Consider the following 18657-nt stretch of genomic DNA (forward strand, 5'->3'; position numbering starts at 1 on the left):
TTTGACCTGCGAACGCTCTTTGCTCCGCTGGAATATGGCGTGAGAATAGCCTCGAGTCTGGTGACGGCCGTTGGAAACTTTCTGCAGTGCATGTGGCTGCCACCTTTGAGGCACACATAGTTCATGTCTGTGGCATCCATCTGCTCTTCTTCAATCAAATCTCCAGCAAACATTTTTGAAAAACTAAATTTTAAAATTCATGTTGCTAAATTTGACGGAGCTTAGGTCATTAGATCACACAATTCCAAATAAACAACTCACAGAATAACGTCCATATGTAAGTCCCAACTATGGTGGAAGTTTCTCTTTCTCTAGAGAAGCCAGAAAATTAGAGTTAATTATAGTAGAAGAATCTCTAAAATTATTTCTGGTTCATTCTATATAGATTTTGATTTACGCTCAATCTACCATCTCGTACCATCTGTATACATATTTGATCACTTTTTCCTTATGCCATCCACGGTGCTCGTGAAGAAACCTTACTAAGGAGAGGCCAAGTGTTGGCCAGGTTGCAGATGAAGCCAGACCTGGCCAAAGGAATGCGAAGCCAACAGACGGACGACCGAATGAAGAAGATGTTAACCCACAGGCGGCGGATGTGTCCAAGAAGCAGGGACCACGACCACGACCACGACCAGGACCCGGACCAGTCGTCCCCCCGAGGGTAGGGGTCTGGGGCTGGGACTGAGACTGAAGCCCAGAAGAAGCGTAAAGAGCAGCAAACAACAGCAGCATAAGCAAAACGACCAACAACTAAGAGATGAAGGAACGGAAGAGTACCAACGACAACGACCCTGGGAGCAAATTCAATGCAATAATACAAAAAAAACTTGCAGAAAATATAACTTGGACGCGCCGATTTATAAATACTCTTGCGGTGTGATGAATAATACAAGCCTGGCTTTCTTTCTGTAAATACAATTATTTACTAAAAAAGTCTGGTGGAAATCGGTGTATAGAATAAGCTGAGTGTGAAACGATTCAATGTAATTAGCTGTGTGCCTTCCCGGTGTATGTAATAAGCAGAGTGAGCATAGGTTGTACGTAATTTGCTGTGTATGTGCATAGCTTCTTACGAAATTAGCTGTGGATGAGCATATGATATGTAAATAGGTGGTACTTATTCGTTTGTCCCTATATTTTGTACGGTATGTGGTGCGCATCAGGAAAAGTTCAGCAAACAGAAATTGAGACATGGCTATAAATATAAATAGATGAAGGCAGACGGCTTTAAATGCCGATTTGTTTAGAGATGCATTGCAATAATTTTAATATAATATGTACTCTGAAAGTGTATCAGAAATGTGTCTGTGTTGTGGACAACTTGTGGTATGTGTTTATGCTCATCTCATCTCTTCTCTGCTGTGTGCTCTGTGTCTGTCTGTCCTCGGCCTGTCCTCTCTTCATCCTCCTCCTCCTCCGCTGCTTCTTTCGTCGACTGTGTGGGAAAATTCAGGCCGTGGGAATTACATGTGAAATTTCGATGGTGTGTCTGAACAGGCGAGCAGGAACGAATGCCAGCAACGGGAGCAGAGAACATGCAGAAAAAGAACGACACCACAGCAGACATACACCCTGACCACTCTGTCCCATTCCATCCCGTGTCATTCCCCAGCGGACAGAATTCTAAGCAGCGGGAGAGACTGACAGACCGGCAGACGGACAGAGAGGGAGAGCGAGAATTCTGGGAGAGAGAAAAAGAGTGCATTGAAGGGCTCCATAGTGGATGGAGCTGATTATGCGCTCTCTCTCTCTCTCTGTCTCGGTCCCTTATGTTGATGGCGGCCTCCACGCGGTGTTTGTGCAACATTTTGCGGCAACCGCAGCCAGCGCGCACAGATTTTAACGGAACAATTTTGAATAGGCGAACAGGCCAAAGAGCAGTACGATCCTGGTGCAGCATGTTGCATGAGATGTCTCGGGTGGCAGCACACACACTACTCGAAATTGATTATCCGCCGAGTCTCAGAATGGAGTGGAGAGAGCCAAGAGCCAAGAGCCACGAGGAGTTTGCCATTTCAGAGTTTTTTTCAGCTAACAAAGGGCCCGCCCTGACAAAGCACAGCCAAAAAGTAGCAGCCAGGGCCCGCCTGCGGCCATCATTAGGGTAGAAGGTTTCGTTTCGATTAGAAATTGCAGCAGGAACGCAGCAAGCTGCAGCAGGTAGCCCTCCGTTCTCCTCCGTTTAGCCATTGTCTGTCGCTCCCCATTCCTTGTGCCCATTCCCATTCCCAACTGCACTTGGCCCAATCCAATCCGTAAAGGGAACACACAGCAGAAACAGCAGAATGAAAAAAGAACAAAAGAGAATCAGGCAACACGAAGATGAGGAGCACCGAAGTCGGGTATACTCTTAAGGAAGTTGTTGCATTGTGGATATATGTACATATGTATATACCTATGTACAAAGGGTACTAGCAGAAATCCCAAGTGTATGTAATTAGCTGTGTGTCATCAGAGCTGTATGTAATTAGCTGTATATGAACAAAACATTCTACCAAGTTTCGCTCTATGGCGGGTGCATGGATGTATGTAAAAGACTCTCCTGAAAAGAAGAGTATAACGAGCCAGATTATGTTGGAGCCAGATTATGTTTCTGCTGAAACAGAAGAACCAGCGGCAACAAGAACTTCTTTATTTATAGCCAACCCAGACATGGGGAGTAAAGGGAATGGGGTTTGTTTCGGGAACAACATCGGGAATGGCAGAACCCGAAAGAAGATGGCAAAGCTTCACATGTATGAATCATTATGAGTTTTTTTGATACCCCTTAAAGTATGGGAGAGAATAAATTCCAAAAACTAAGCAACATTTTCTGAAAATCATACTAACAAGCGACAGATCACATTACAAACATGAAAGTGAACACTATAGGAGAACAGGATACACAAATGCAGGACGAGAGGACTTTAGATTTGGACGACGAGGAGCAGGCAGCTGAGAGATGTGCAGGCGGAGTGGAGTATCCTTTGGACGGTGGAGTTGAAATGGAATCCGTGTACAATATAAAATTTCCATTGCCAGAACAAACGGATCCAGAGCTATGCCGCGATGAGTTTCTCAAGAACGTACTGGAGCAGTACAAGACGAAGGTGGAGAAGAAAACGCGATCGCAAAGATCGCGAGAGTTGACATTCATCGGGCTTGATGGACCCGAGAAGACACTCGAGGCATTGGCCATCAAAGAGATGATTCGACGCTCCAGAATGTCATCAAGGGGCACAACAGTCGTGAGCATCATTCAGCGGCGTACCACGAGGCTTTACGAGATAACGCTGGAGTGTCAGAAGGCCTCCGTCGACTTTATGTTGCCACGCCTGCGCAAGCAGCTGGGACTCTTCAGTAATCCCTGGCCCGGGGAGATAAACAACATGCCAAATAAGCTGTTTCATTGGTCGGTGGACCACTTCATGCAGCGTTTGCACATCAATCAATTGTATCTGGATGTCATCCAGCGGGAGCGAACCAAAAGCGACTTGGATTGCGTCAAGTTTCGCACGGATCTGCACGAGATAATATCGCTGTTGCAAGAGGTCCGAGACGACTTCATCGAGGGACGAGACATATGCGAATATTCCATGAAATTGATACAGTAAGCGCACCATTCAATTAGCCACGTGTTGTAGTCGTCATTTGTGGTATTTTCCTTCGCTTAGTGCTGCCAAATACACTACGAACCCAAAATGGGTTCATAATTTCAACATGGCCCGCCAATTGCAGGAGGAGCTGAAGTACAACTCCTTTACCAATCGAGGCTCGAAAAACTACAGAAGGAGCACCGATAACCGACAGTCGGGCATGAAGATTGACTTCGAGCACCAACAGGGTAAGTCGCAGTAGATCATTGTGGAAGCAGTATTCTCATTCAACTTGTATCTGCTTAGCTGTTGGACCCATTGATCTGCGGTATCGCATCAATTGGATGCACAGCTGCAGTGATCAGGTACTGATGCGACTGCAGGCCAGAGAGGAGCTCCTGCAGACCGAATTGACCGAAATCAGAACCCATATGAAACAGGACTCAATGGTGCACAATAATTCAGAGTTCGTGTACGCATACCTGATTGATTCCTTTAAGAATAAGATCAAGGACTGGGAGGAGAAGCTGGAGACTGATATGGAGAAGGCCGAACTGATGTGCAATCAAACCAGCAACAAGTTGCAAAAGGTCAAGGATGATCTCGTTTTCTACAGGGATCAGCAGGAAATGTTCAAGCGACGAATAATCGAGGTCAGGGCTCAAATCGAGCAGGAGGAAAGGGATCGCATAGAGGAGGCGGTATGTTGTCTACAACTAACTTTAGTCGATCCATAACTATGGTAATTTCCGTCTTCATGTAGGAAATGCGGGCAACTGCCTTGTCTCTGAAATTGTTGAATAAGAAAAACAAACGTCGCGGCAAGGACAAGAAAAAGAAATTCTAAAGTTCTCTCGAGTGAAAACAGTTTCGTCATTCAATCAATCAATTTATTTATGTTGGCAACCCAAACAAAATAATCAACAAATAATAACAGAAAATTCATGAACTTAACCCTCAACAAAAGTCGACCTCAAAGAAGGGGTTCTTGGGGGGGTACCATACCAAACTTACTTCAAACATTTACCATATTCATTATTGCATATTCCGCCGAGGAGACAAATGAAATTACAGGCAAGACGATTTGCGTGTTTCGGCATTGAAATTGCAGTTCTACAGAATCGAATTATGTGCAATTTAGTCACCCTAGTAACCCCCGCGCTAACCCCCACATTGGGGTCTCGATGTATAGTTATTTTATGCACCTGGCAACCGTGAAACCGTGAAAGTTGCCGCATAACTTTGCTGTTGTACGAGTAGTTGTTGCCAGGTTGAGCATACTGTTTACGCTTAGAAAATAGAGAATAGAAATTTTTCACCGCCCAACACAACGCAGCCAGCAGTCGGATTAAGTTTTCCCTACATAATGCCAACAAATCCGCGCCCCACTACTAATGGCAATACCACCGAGGATTGGCAAGTGTTTGAGCTCCTATGCGGAAACGGAAACGGATCTGTCCCAGGGCAGATGTCTACGATGTCGCCACCTGCACACAGAACATTACCTTCCTACCAGGTGAGCTTTTTTTTTGTTCCAGCCTGTCGCTATGGGCTATGGTTTGTCTAAAATTAGTCCCTGGAAAATCGTGTGCCAAATTGCCGTATAACTGCAGAGATTTATGTGCTTTACTTTAATGCGAATTCGCAATTGAATGACAATTTCACCCGCGACTGTTGTTTTCTGTGTGAAATTTATGCGGTTGTTAGGCGAAATCGTTGTGTTCTTTCGGGGTAACTAATGATAACATTTGGGGGGGTGGGATTTGCATAAAAGCGGGTTGATCTGACGGGTTACAGTGGTTGAGGACTCATTGGGGTACATAATGAGAAAGATATCACGAGAATATCTCTTGAGAATCTATAAAAAAATACTCTTTGAAGCATGTTTTGTTGGAGAATGCAGATGAATGAACCCATTTGATCGATATTCGATATCCAAACGTATAATAGACGATCCTCATTATATTCTACGTTGTCCTGGCCATTATACAAATTTCTGGAATATATTAAACACTTTGAATTCTCTGAAGAATAACCAACCCTCTACCACATATGTACATATATCCCCTCACAATCAAGAAACTTTATATGAAAGTTTCCTCTGTAATTCCCTTGCCTGCACAATAGCCAATCTTATCGGACATTAAACACATTTTCAGTTCCCATTTGTCTCCACCCCGCCCTCGGAAAGTGCAGACAATTGGCCAAAAGTTGCACACCTCATTTTCCGTTTCCGGCCAAAAGCAAAAATTTCAACACTGTGCAGCGTTTTAGCCTCAAACCCCAAAGCCATCCGCGGCTCCATGGCGTGTGCGTGAGTCCGTTCTGTGCATTGCATTTGACTCCACCACTTGGCGCCATGAATACCATGTGAATGACCCAAATAACAGCAAACAAACTGCAAAGTTTTTCTCCAATGTGTAAACGTGGCTACCAGGAGTGGAGCCCCGCTCCTGCCACTGCCATTGAGCTCGTTTTCACTTACGACCCGTGCCCATGCCCATGCCCATGCCCATGCCACATCCACTTCCATCCCCGACTATGGAGCATAAATTTAAGTATTGTGTGATGTTATGTTGAGGTAAATTCCTCGGTGCCATGCCAGGGACCTGCCTGCTGCCTGCCCATCAGTTGTTAGGCAGAAGGTTGTTAGGCTCCCACTAAAACCCAAAGGCTTGCCCAGGACAAAGTTTAGTTGGTCCGCGACTCTGGGAACGTATGGTTCGCACTGGATTGAAAGAGGAATATATAGCAGAACAGATATATTGAAGAATGCCCAGTGACAATCATTTGCATCACCATCATTTGGGATTGAGTGGGGGCTTGTCGCCGCATCATCATCATTTGGTAGGGTTTCATGGTTGGAAGGATAGCACGAAAGGGAACCTTATCGATTGATATCTTTCCCCAGTTGGATACATCATGCGGCAGTGCGGGAATTACAGTCACAGAGCATCATCATGGCTTGGATATGACCACCACCCTGCGGAGCGAGCTGGCAGCCCTTTCTTACAAGAAAGAGCGGCTTGCAGGAGAGGTAAAGAACACAAAGGATCGGAAGAAATGACACATTAAAGTATATTCTCAATACAGCTTGCTGAAACCCGCAGTGCCTTGTGCTCCAAGGAGGTGGATATCGAGAACCTTCGTTCACAGGCTGCTCGACAGACAGCCCTCATTGGATCCCTCCAGAGTCGTCTGCAGAATGCCGAATCCAGAGAGCAGGCGGTCCAGGCGCGCTGCGATTCCACCATAAACACAGTGCAAAGGGAGAAACGCAGCTCGGATGAGCGCAACAAGGAGCTGATCTGCAAGATCCAGCACCTGGAGACGCATGTGGCCAACGAGGAGTCGCAGAAGGAGCAGGCCAAAGCCCAGCTCCACGATCTGCTGCGTCGCCTGAGCATCAGCCTGGGGATGGATGTGTGCGAGAGCAATCAGAATGCCCATGCCACACCCGAGTGTGTCGTCTCCCGGGCCGAGGAGGTGATGGTCGAGCTGCAGCGGGCCAAGGCGAAGATCAGCTCCACCTGTGACACGCTCAGCTCCTGCGAGAATGAGCTGCTGAATCTCAAATCCCTGGCCAACATCGAGAAGCAGCGACTGTCCGCCCAGCTGGATGGGGCTGGGAATCACAATCACGAGCTGGAGGGCCGCTGCCGGCAGTACGAAAGGGATCTGCAGATCCAGAGGGATCGCTTAACGGAGTCGGAGATCAATGGGGAGAAGCTCAAGGAGGAGCTGCGTGGCTTCGAGTCGCGCTGTCATCGTTTGCAGAACAATCTGGACAGGATTCAGGGAGATCGCCTGCAGTTCTTGCGGGGCTTGAGCAATCTGCTGAATGTCCCCGAACCCTGCGAGACTTTGATCAAGGAGAAGCTAAGGGAGACTCTAAGCGAGAACCAGGCCATGCATGCGGTGCGTTTGGATACTCTAATCCCTGACAAATCCCTGACCAATCCTGACCAATCTTTCTCCAACAGCAAATGCATTCGCTTAGGGATCAGCTGACCAGCGAACACGAGAAGCTCAAGGAGACCCAACAGTCCACAGAGTGTCGCCTCAGATCGGGCGAGGCCCAGAAATGTGAGCTGTCTGAGCGTCTCGAAAAGTGTCATGCAGAGATTCATACTCTCCGGAAGGACCACATGGGCCTGTCGGAGTTCCTGCAGCGCCTGGCCAGCGCCATGAACTGGAGCGAGTGCTCGGCACCTCCTGCCTTGGGGGCAGACACCAATCTGATGGCCGACAATCTCCTGGAGAGAGCTGAGCGCCTGACAGCGCATTGTGAGCACGAGGTATCCCACCATCATGGACATCATCATGGACATTCGCCCGACAAGGGCTGCTGCGGCGGAGACCCACATCATGGGCATGGCCATGGAAAGCTGAGGCGCGAGCGATCCTGCCATGATATTCCTCTCAAGGAGAGCAGCAGTGTCTACAATCTGCAGCGTCGTGTGCGCGTCCTTCGGGAGCAGGTGCAGCGCCGGGATCTCCATCTGGAGCTGCTGCGCCGCAAGCTGGCCATCATCGAGGATGGGGCCAGGGGCAAGTGCATGCTGCAGGGCGAGCGCGATGATGCCGTGTGCCGGGCCAAGAAGGCGGCCAAGCAAGTGGACAAATTGAGTGCCCAATTGGGTGATGCCCGATCCCAGATAGCCGAGGTCAAGGCCCAGCTGGCGGAGGCAGTGGAGTACAAGATCACATCGCTGGAGCGGGCGCGAAAGATCGATGAGCTGTCGACACAGCTCTGCGATTTGGAGGACGAGAAGACGAGGCTGCTATCCCAGCTGAATGCCATGAAGGAGCGGATGAAGGCCGCCTGCGAGTCCAACCAGAATCGCAGATGTCGCGATGAGGCTCTGATCAATGTGAGTGGAAAGAGATCAACTCTATTCCAAGAGCCCTATATCCTTTTACTCTTCCCTTTCCAGTCCATGCGTGACGATGTCAATCGCTTGAGTTCCCAGCTCTCCGATGCCAATCAGCGGCTCTCGCATCTGCAATCCTTCCGCACATCCGTGGCACGCACTCTCCACCTCAGGGATCTGCCCGAGACAGATCTGCTGCATCGTCTGCAGGCCCTGTGCTCCGCCCACCAGGAGTTCACGCTGCTCTCGAAGCGCTATGAGACTGCTTCCCCGGTGGGCGAACATCCTTGTCCGCGCTACGATGATCCTGTGCCGCCCTCCAACCACTGTCGACCGCCTCGGGACCTCAGCTCTCCGCCGCCCTACCACCACAAGACCACACTCCATCCCCATCCCCATGCTAGCGGGGAGCATCATCATAGTTCGAGTAGTCATGTCCACAATCATCATGGATCCCATGGATCTCATGGACATCGAAGACAGCGCAGCAAGAGCCGCGACAAACGTCTTCACGATGAGTGCTTCGACACGGATGTGCATCGGAGGCATCATGGCTGCAAGGATGAGCTGTTGGCCACGGGATCCGGCGGCAGCTGCGATGATGATTTCGACTTTAAGAGCAAATACTGCTAGGAATCCAACCATTCAACCCACTCAACCGATTATACAGACGAGTTATTCAATGCATTTAATGAGCCCTTGGAGAGGGGGCTATCTTTTCTTTAATAAATGGAAGATTTTCTTGAAGCGGTGAGGATTTGAGGTGTAATTTGGAAAGAGGAAGTCCCATGGAGATACACATCCTCTGTAAAATTCTCATCGTAGGAATTTTACTGAAATATTTATTAAAAGCTCTTCGAAGAATTTAGTAACATTGGAAGCTGCTTAAGAAGATTTTTCTTCAGGATGTTTACATTGCACAATCCATTCTATCGGTATTTACATACTACAATCATAGTCGACTTTTCTTCTAGAGTTTCGGAGCCTCGAACAGATATAATTTAAATTATATTCAATAAAGATATCTCCTACCTCTGTATTGATTTGCACCCCCAATATAAGGAATCAACGAAGGAATTACAATCCATCCGCCCGAAAGTGAAAGAAAAATCAGTACATCTGAACAAATTCCTTCAAAATTCTGTTCGTAATATTCCTTGGTGTGTTACTAAGTGTAATGGTTTTATATGTTTTATACTTTTATGGATGGAAGTCATATGGAAAGTGATGACAAGGATCCACAGCATTCTTGGAAGGTCTCTTAAAGTAATTATACATCAAACGTTTCTTAAAAAAGTTTTGATTTGGCGAAATTTTAAATCTTTAACGTTAATTTTATATTAGGGGCTCAGTGGAGCTACGGGAAGTCTGGGAAGCTACCGCAAGCTAGCAAAAGCTGGCAGCTATGACACAAAAGTTACCAAAAATGCCCGCGAACTGATAGAGGGCGCTACCAACGAAACGGAAATTTGAAATTGGCGCCACTGGTGAATGCAGGTTTTGTGAAATCTCCACAGAAAATAGGTTTTTGCGCCTGACCACATAATAATTTGAAGAGATCTATAAAGATAGAAGCCCCCTTGGGCATTCCTGTTCTTTTCAAAGTCCCAAGAAATTTATGGAAGACACTTTTGATAGCAAGTATGTAAATGAATTGGATGCAACTTTGTTGCAACCAAATCGCACCGAGATCGGGTCGCTCAACTGCTAAAGTCCATCCTCCATGAGGCTAAGCCTTGGTTGATTGACTTCTCTTGTTATTAAACCGCCCAACCCCCGTGCCTCAGGACAGACCGCCTTCCCCCCCTCAATTTTCTCATGGAAATTATGCAAATAGGAAAAGTGTCAAACGCATTGTGGTGCTGGGTGATGCCCCATCATGGAGGCCCGTCAAATAAATCAAATTTGACTACATCCAACCCGGTTTTTCCACCCCATTCCAAGTTCAGTGGCGCCTTGTAGGAGGAGGCGGGGTGGCGGGTGCTGGCCAGAAATGGGCGATAAATCAAGAGTTCAGTAAACGCTTTTCAGTATATCCGACTGAAACCGAAGAGTCACTGCCAATCAAGATACATATTTTTGCATGTGGAATTACACAACACGTGAGTTGTAAGTACTTCCATCATTTACCATATGAAGATTGCCGCACAGACGTTCCACAGACGACGACGAAGACGACAGCGATTGTCAGAGCAATGAACTTGGACTCCTCCAGAGATCGGCCGGCACGCTTGACTGGGGACAGACACAGAGACCTCTGCGTTGTGAGCAGGAGCAGTCAGAACAATCCAAAGAAAGGCAACAGAGAAGGCAACGTCTCCAGCAAACATGTTTGGTCTGGTGGGGTGGCAGTGGCAGCCCCACAACTGATTGCCACATGTGTGTTGTTGCCCCTGGTTCTGCCACATGTGCTGGTTGATCTTGCTGGGGGAAGCAGCGGGGAGCATATTCGTTTCGCAATTGAGTTCCTTCTGCCTCCAACAGGTTTACGTATGCCTCTTTGATCTGCACCTTCGCCTGGTACCTCCTTCTCTTCTGAGTCGTCTCTCTCTCTTTCTCTGGCGACTTTTGATCTTTCGCACAAGTCGGAGGAGGAATTGGAGGAGGCATCCAAAGAGGTGGAGCTGCAGAAGGAGGAGAAGCTGGTCCCACAGTGGAGGAGATGCGCCCATTAGAGCTGCGGAGTCACTCAGGTGTGGCATAAGCTCCAGGAGAAGCCAGACTGGAGCAGCAGAGAGGATGAAATAGACGAGTAGGCAGACACTGCCGGAGTCGGAGCCTAGCCCATAATTAATATTGTTGTAAATTTGATTTAACACTTCATGGCCGAAACCAGTTGGCCATAAGTCAAAGAACTGCATTCTGGTCGCTCTAAAGAATGTCTTATCGCAGAGGAATCTATTTTCTGCCCCTCAAAACAGAACCATGCATCACAGTCATTAATTAATTCACACACGTTTAATTTGCATTTTTTTGTGTGTTTTAAATAATGTAAAAAAAGAACAAATTAAACATTGTTTGCGTGGTAATTCATTTAAGAGATTAACTATACCCCAATCCACACATATTCCACATTTGGTGATGCATTAAAATAATAATATTTTCAGTTAACCCAATGGAATATGGAATAAATTATTTCCCTTACCACAGCCAGAAACGTTAATTATGGAATAGATACATTTTATTTTATTGCAATTTCGTTTTTGCTGGCAAGAGCACGAATACATTTTCTACCATGTATGCCCTGCATTTCCTACTCATCCCATCTTCTGCCTCATCTCATTCGATTTTAGAGTCTAATCAAAACAGTTCGGCAATCAAAGTGAGCACCAAAAGCAAATTCACTAAAATCAACAACCAGACGAAAAATCTGTATTGATTAAAAATGTGGATTAACATTTTGGCCAATTCAAATGAAATTGGCATTTTTATGGCCATCCTTGCTATTGCTATTGTTACGGAGAGTGTCTCTCATTCACAGAGATCAGATTGGAGTCCTAAATAATTGAATGGATAGGTTTTACGGGGCTTCTTGGTGCTTCGTTTTGTCTGTGCTTTAAAAGAAGACAGAAGGAAAATTCTTTTCTTTTTGAACGCAGGTGTGTCTATTTGAAATATTCGAACCAGTTCTCAAGACGCGATAATCAGCGTTTGCCAATTAAACGCCAATGCCGCTATAGTGTGGCCTAAACTGAGAATGAGTATATTTAAGTTTAAAACAGTATTTTATTAAGCTCGATATTTCTCGAAGGCATCGATATATCTTACGATGCATCGATGAACGTTGTCTCATCTCTTAATAAGTGCTTGTCCGATATCTAGTTTCCGTGCTTCTTCCTTTCCTGAAAACTTTTCTACGAATCAAGTAAATGCCAAAGAACTATCCTTAATCATCTATCCTTCAAATCGCAGTAGTCGTAGAACAATACATCGTAGGACAGCTACGCATCGAATTTACTTTTCCAAGAAAAGGTTGCACTTGTAAGTTGTCGAATTTATTTTAAACCACAATACAAGCCCATAAAATTTGGCATTCCAGTTAAGTTACTTCGCAAAATGGATACCAAGGGTCGGCACATAATTGTCTGTGATAATGGCACAGGATCTGTAAAGTGCGGACTTGCCGGCAGCAATTTGCCCGCGCACATCTTTCCCTCGATAGTGGGGCGTCCTATTCTCCGGGCGATGAATACTTGCGATGCGAATGGCGTGCAGATGGATGATGTGATGGTCGGCGATGAGGCACTCAAGCTGCGGTCATTGCTAGCGGTTTCCCATCCCATGGAGAATGGTATAATCCGTAACTGGGAGGACATGTGCCATGTGTGGGACTATACATTTGGCCCAAAGAAGATGAACATCGAACCGGCAAACTCGAAGATACTGCTGGCCGAGCCGCCCATGATCCCCACGAGGTATCGGGAGAAGATGATGGAGGTGATGTTTGAGCATTACGGCTTCGATGCCACGTATTTGGCCTCACAGGCGGTGCTCACGCTGTACGGCCAGGGTCTGACTACGGGCGCGGTGATCGATGCCGGGGATGGTGTCACGAACATTTGTGCTGTCTACGAGGAGGCTGCCCTGCCACATTTGACGAAGCGATTGAATGTTTGCGGCCGTGATATCACGCGGCGTCTGGTCAAGTTGCTTATGCAACGCGGCTACGCGTTGAATAATTCGGCGGACTTTGAAACGGTGCGACTGATGAAGGAAAAACTCTGCTACGTTGGCTACGACATCGAGCAGGAGAAACGGCTGGCCGAGGACACCACAGCGCTGGTGGAGTCCTATACGTTGCCCGATGGTCGAGTGATCAAGATCGGCGGCGAGCGTTTCGAGGCGCCCGAGGCTTTCTTCCAACCGCATTTGATCGATGTCGAGGCCGCCGGCCTTTCTGAAATGGCCTTCAATGTGATTCAAGCTGCGGACATCGACATACGTCCGCAGCTGTTCCGGCATATCGTGTTGTCTGGGGGATCCACCATGTTTCCGGGATTTCCCAGTCGACTGGAGAACGACTTGAAGAAATTGTTCTTAGAGCGAGTGCTCCAACGCGATGCGGAAAATATGCCGAAATTTAAGATACGAATTAAGGATCCACCCACACGCAAGAATAATGTCTTCAATGGTGGCTCTGTTCTGGCCAATGTCACTAAGGATCGTGATGACTTTTGGATGTCCAAAGAGGAGTACGAGGAGCAGGGTCTTAAAGTGCTGGACAAGCTAAAGCAGAAATCCAAAAAGAAGGAGAAATATGAAACAGATGAGGGGTAGTCATAATAAATGTTCATTGCTTCATTTCAATTCAATAAACATAATGCAAATGATAGCTAAAGTACGTACTGATGTAAAGGTGAAGAAAAGTAGATACACTACTGGCCAAAAAAATAAGTATATCGGTATGTACATCATTTATTTGAGTCTGAGACAAGGCGTAAGGAAAAGTTTCTGCCACCCAGAGGTGGATTTTGATCTAGAATATATAATCTTTATGGGTCAAAATCACAGCACCCTCTACCACAAAGCGCCTGCAATGTCTCAACCAAAGGCATAGTTCTTTTTCTAGCAAAAACTAGGACACAAAATATGGAAATGCCATAGAAATGGTAATGTGGACAAGAAAAATCTCAACTTGACATCACGCGTGTGCAAAGGCCAAAACAAATATATGCCCAAGCGGCAGGAGAGTGAAAGGAGGTAAGAGCACAGAGGAAGGAAGGAAAGGTACTAAGGCGGAAGGAAGGAAGGTCACAAGTGCCTTTGGCTGGTGTTGGGTCCAAATTGTTTACAAATACAGAACACGCGTTGAAAAGCAACCATAAAGAATGGATGTATGCGAACAGAGTCCTCGGGCAGCTCCTTACCTTCGGCCATGTGCATTTTCTTTGGAGCTTAATGGTTTTTTTCTTCAGCACAAAAGATTTCAGTAGCAGCATCATCATCTGGCGAGTGCCTGACTGGCATCTGAGATGATTTTAATGCTGTTGATTGTGGGTTCGGATTGACATTTCTGCCTCTACAATGGCCGTCTGTCTATCCATCTCCCTCCCTTTCCGCTTGGCTCAGAGTTTTGTCGAGATTTAGCTAAGCCGCAAGCTTCCGCTTATTGTTTGTTGGTAACAATTAAGCCGCACTTTTGCACCAGTCAACTAAAATAATCAAAATGTTTGCGGCTCACCCAGGCACCCACGTGCACCAGAGAACACCAAGCGCACACCCTACAAGCGATGCACTGACAAAAACGGATAATTTTGGACCACTTCTGTTGAAACGGTCTAAGGCACACGTCCCTAGACCTTAAGATACCAGGTACTCAGTTTATACACTCACTAAAAATCGAGATTTCACAACCAAATATTAAAGTTAAAAGTTAATAATGGAAACATGCAAATAGAAGCTTAGTTGTTTATCACGAAAATTGTGTGTGTTTCCATGTCTACACTTTTATTTCAGTGCAGGAATGCCTGTGTATGTGGGAGCGGGGTAATCTTTGTGTTGAAACCTGAAGCAAATGCGATTTTTGAATTTTCCCTATTTTTGTGCCAGAGTTGAGAGTTGAGTTTGAAAGCTGGGTGCTGGCTTTGTCCGTGAATTTGCATGTTTTGGTTCCTGGATTCTGAGTTCTGATCCCAGGCAGCTGCAAAATCATAGAGGGGATTGGATTGCTTTACCATTAGCCCCCTGGACCCAGACAATGGCATCAAAAATGCAGCCACATGCAGGGCAATGGCTAATACACACACACACACACAGATACAACCTACACATACATGTACATGGAAAGTTGAATACCAAATCGCATTTTTCCGGGCTTAGCAAGTTTTTGATTAAAAACATTTTGGTTTCGGTATTGGAATGGACTATGTGTATGAATGGGCTTTGTGGGTAGGGGAAAATGAATTGGATTATGTCGAAAAATTGCAAAATACAGAGGGGGGAAAACGATTAAATTTGAATTCCAATCGAGGGTAAGTCGAAACTCCTATAGTTAAGAGGAGGTTTATGAACCTATTGGAGCTGTGATATAAAGCTTTTGAGGGTATATATAACTGTCTAAGAACAATAGCCGTATCCTTCATATTCAAGTCATTGGAAAAGATATTTTTTCAAAGATATTTTCCGACTGTTTTTCAACCTCATTTGTGAGCTCGTTGCTATGTGCAGCACTATAATGGAATGGGATATAGAAAACGCACCTTTAAAGAAACCAATTCTTAGTCGAGACACAAAAAAAGAGACAAAGAGCTGACCCATTAAGAGCTTCTCATCGTTCGCTGCAATGAGAGGTCTCCGCTGTAACCCATTTCTGCACGGTCTGCATGCGATTCCCTAGCATTGTTTGAGCTTAATCAAGGTCGCCCATTTATTAGACTTTCAGCTGTGGGAATCGTGTAAGTCTCCTGCAAGCGCCAGCTATTGTGTTGGCCATTGCATCAGGGGGCCTGGATGCTCGATTTCAGCCACTTGCGGCGGCACTTGCGAGTGGGTTGGCCAAGTACACATAACTGCACATTATTCAACTCGAATGCAAACACAGAAATTGTAGATTTTAATTGTCCAACATGAAATAATAAATGTGCTGCATAATAGCATTTATAATGGCAATATACGCAAACAGACATAAAACAATAAAACGACCATAAAATGCAAGCCGCAGAAAGAGAGAAAGAGATTGTCCATGGCTCCGACGGCGGCCACTCTTGGATGCCACTCGATGTGTCTTAATTAGCATAAATGTGCATCGTGTGGCAGCGCCACTCTGCCACTTGGTTATGCAACTCTCCAGCAAAGAGCAGCAGCAGCAGCAGAGCCTAGTGTCATTCCATGGCAGCGGTCAATCAGAATCAGGCTACCGTTTCGCTCCAGCTCCAGCTCCAGCTCTCACAGAATCCATATCCACACATCCCACATTCCATCTCCCCTTTGGGGATGCATAATTATGCGGGCTCTCTTCTCCACTCCACTCGTAATGGCTTTAATTGTTATTGTAATTGGTAGTGCATTCAGTGGCAAATAATTGAGACATGGGGGTTAAATGATTGAAGTCTGATACTCGCGTATGCCTGACATTTATTTGTGGGCAAATGACAAAAGAGTCCAGATTATTGGTTGATTTTGTTAATTGAAAGTATTTGATGGCATTCATCGAGACTGTGTTTAATTGATCAATGATTTTTGGTTACCTTTTGATGTAGGCTTATGAAAAGGAATGACAATTATTAAAATCTGGGTTAAGGACTCATTGAAAATGCTTTGCTAAGGCTATACATTTCCCTATTTGATTGTGTTCAAAAGTGACCAAATGTGCTATATCTTCTATCCTACTGGTGTCCTACTTTCCCTGTGCTTAGAGACTATCTTTTATAGAAAAATCCCATCTCCCATAAAAGATATGTTTCTTGTTGGTTTTTCTCTCAGCTTTATTTGATTTGTCGCAATGGTTTTTGCTTATGCAAAATATGAAGTTCAAGATACATACATTTTCGTAGCTATGTATGATGCATGCAATGCTTAGAGCTACATATAATATATGGATAGTTTTAATATAGCATATATATATATATATAATATAATATAATACATAGATTTTAAAAAACATTTATTTTTTTGCGTGTGTAGTCATAGTCCGATTAAAAAAACAAGCTTATGGTATCAAAAACATTTTTGCAGCAATTGCAAAATGGACATGCAGATTACGATATCGGGAACTATATACTATTTATATAATTATGGTTATGGTGTGTATGTGTGATATTAGAAAAGGTTTACAAAACTCCGCACGCTTATTGACAATCGTTTTATCGCTAATCTTGAATCGTTTATCGAATATATTGGGTTATATAACTTTGATAAGTTCTCTTTCGATTTTTTGCCTTGAATTGAATTATTCTTTTTTGTAAATTTTCAGTTTCCTTTTCCAAATGCTAATTAATATTTCTAGGTTTGCAGACGCCTAAATCGTATCACAGATGAATGTGCCATCCGAGAATCCTCCTCAGAGCACACATTGGCATAACTTAGGCCCGAAACGCGGCTATAACAAAGATATACATACGTAGGTATATATAATAGATCTAAACTCTATCAACTAAGGGGTGATCGCTGGAGTTGGAGTCGGGTTGGCCTGGGCCTGGGCTTAGTTCTGCCACCAAAGGGCGCTTGTGTTCCAGATCCACGCGCCCGACCCTACTCAACGATGCTGTTGGGGATTGTGCGGTCCGAAGGCCTGCATGCTGTAGTACCGCTCGCTGTCCTCCTTCACCACACTGGTCACGTGATGGAACTGGCACGGATGCGATATCTGTGACTTGGGCGGCAACGGGGCCGGCTTCACGCGCTTCTGCTTCTTCTGCTTGCGAGTGCCGGGCACGGTCAGGGCTATGTTCTCCGGATCGCTGACCAGACGCTCCACGTGCTGCCAGAGCTCGCGGGCCGCATCTGTGGAGTCGAAGCTGAAGCCGATCATCTGCTGGTGATTGCTCGACAGGCACATGGTGTGGAAGGACGGACCCGCAAGCCGATAGTTGGACAAATTGTCAATGCGATCCGACCAGAGGGCGAAACAGGAGCCCCTCTCGGCCAGCACCAGAGTCACCCTGGGTATGGATCTGGCCCGGGAGTTGCCCTTGTCGTGGAGAATGACGGGTATGCCCGTGAAGACCAGACGCCAGTCGCCGTCGTTGCCAGTGCCCTCGTAGAGATTGGCCAGGGCTCCGCTCACAAAGATCTCGGTGCCAAGGCCACCGAAGAAGCTCTCCACCTGACCGCGCTCGTAGTCGGAGAGGTTCGTGTTGCTTGTGGTGTCCGTGCTGATGGTGTCCGCGTCGATGTCCGACGCATTATAGAGCGATGTGGTGCCGTGGGCACTGCTCCTCTGGGCCGAAGAGTGTGAATGGGCGCCCGACCAGTCCGCGTGGAGTATCAGCTCCTCCCTCTGCTCCGACGAGGCCGATGAGAAGCCAGTGCCATCGCTGGACTCTGATGGGGGGGCCGAGTCGCTCACAGAGCCCAAACGGCGACGTGTCTCTTGGGCACGACATTGCGGCATCTGGAAAAAAGGGGGGAAAGAGCACACAAAGTGCCAAATTAGATTTTTGTGGCAAGAGCTTTTTAGCAGCGGTTTCGTTTCGTTTCGTTTCGGTTAAAGTGGAAACTGAGTTGCATTCCATGCCCCACTAATGCAATTCTCTTTCACTATTGTT

At 46.1% G+C, this 18657-nt stretch overlaps 4 protein-coding genes and 1 long non-coding RNA gene across 6 annotated transcripts in view; 4 read left to right on the forward strand and 1 right to left on the reverse strand.

Annotated features, from left to right (window-relative positions):
• The first annotated feature begins 2817 nt into the window (after window positions 1–2817).
• On the forward strand, window positions 2818–4532 carry LOC6902853 (uncharacterized). The gene is made up of 4 exons (XM_002132553.3): window positions 2818–3592; window positions 3657–3826; window positions 3885–4279; window positions 4342–4532. The coding sequence occupies exons 1-4, from the start codon at window positions 2856–2858 to the stop codon at window positions 4423–4425; spliced, it is 1386 nt and encodes a 461-aa protein (XP_002132589.3). The 5' UTR covers window positions 2818–2855; the 3' UTR covers window positions 4426–4532.
• A 113-nt stretch (window positions 4533–4645) lies between these two features.
• LOC4816910 (coiled-coil domain-containing protein 170) lies at window positions 4646–9199 on the forward strand. Of its 2 annotated transcripts, none has more exons than XM_033380175.1 (5): window positions 4646–5094; window positions 6490–6615; window positions 6672–7496; window positions 7562–8452; window positions 8516–9199. In XM_033380175.1, exons 1-5 carry the CDS (start codon window positions 4945–4947, stop codon window positions 9083–9085), a joined length of 2562 nt encoding a protein of 853 aa, XP_033236066.1. In that variant the 5' UTR covers window positions 4646–4944; the 3' UTR covers window positions 9086–9199. The 2 variants fall into 2 exon arrangements, with proteins under 2 accessions (XP_033236066.1, XP_033236067.1); XM_033380176.1 differs by lacking the exon at window positions 4646–5094 and adding an exon at window positions 6144–6425.
• Window positions 9200–9414: 215 nt separating this feature from the next.
• On the forward strand, window positions 9415–11481 carry LOC117184077 (uncharacterized). Its single transcript, XR_004469270.1, has 3 exons — window positions 9415–9718; window positions 9797–10561; window positions 10615–11481. It is a non-coding gene; the product is annotated as an uncharacterized lncRNA (long non-coding RNA).
• Window positions 11482–12245: 764 nt separating this feature from the next.
• On the forward strand, window positions 12246–13759 carry LOC6902854 (actin-related protein 2-like). The gene is made up of 2 exons (XM_002132554.3): window positions 12246–12433; window positions 12492–13759. The coding sequence occupies exon 2, from the start codon at window positions 12509–12511 to the stop codon at window positions 13727–13729; it is 1221 nt and encodes a 406-aa protein (XP_002132590.1). The 5' UTR covers window positions 12246–12433; window positions 12492–12508; the 3' UTR covers window positions 13730–13759.
• A 3091-nt stretch (window positions 13760–16850) lies between these two features.
• Window positions 16851–18657, reverse strand: part of MESR3 (misexpression suppressor of ras 3) — a 45515-nt gene continuing 43708 nt past the window's right edge. The window contains exon 4 of the mRNA XM_033379409.1: window positions 16851–18503. Coding sequence (XP_033235300.1) covers window positions 17646–18503 — 858 coding nt within the window. The 3' untranslated portion in view covers window positions 16851–17645. The remainder of the gene's footprint in view (window positions 18504–18657) is intronic.

The sequence above is a fragment of the Drosophila pseudoobscura genome, chromosome 4 (assembly GCF_009870125.1).
Source record: "Drosophila pseudoobscura strain MV-25-SWS-2005 chromosome 4, UCI_Dpse_MV25, whole genome shotgun sequence".
In the NCBI taxonomy this organism is placed as follows: domain Eukaryota; kingdom Metazoa; phylum Arthropoda; class Insecta; order Diptera; family Drosophilidae; genus Drosophila; species Drosophila pseudoobscura.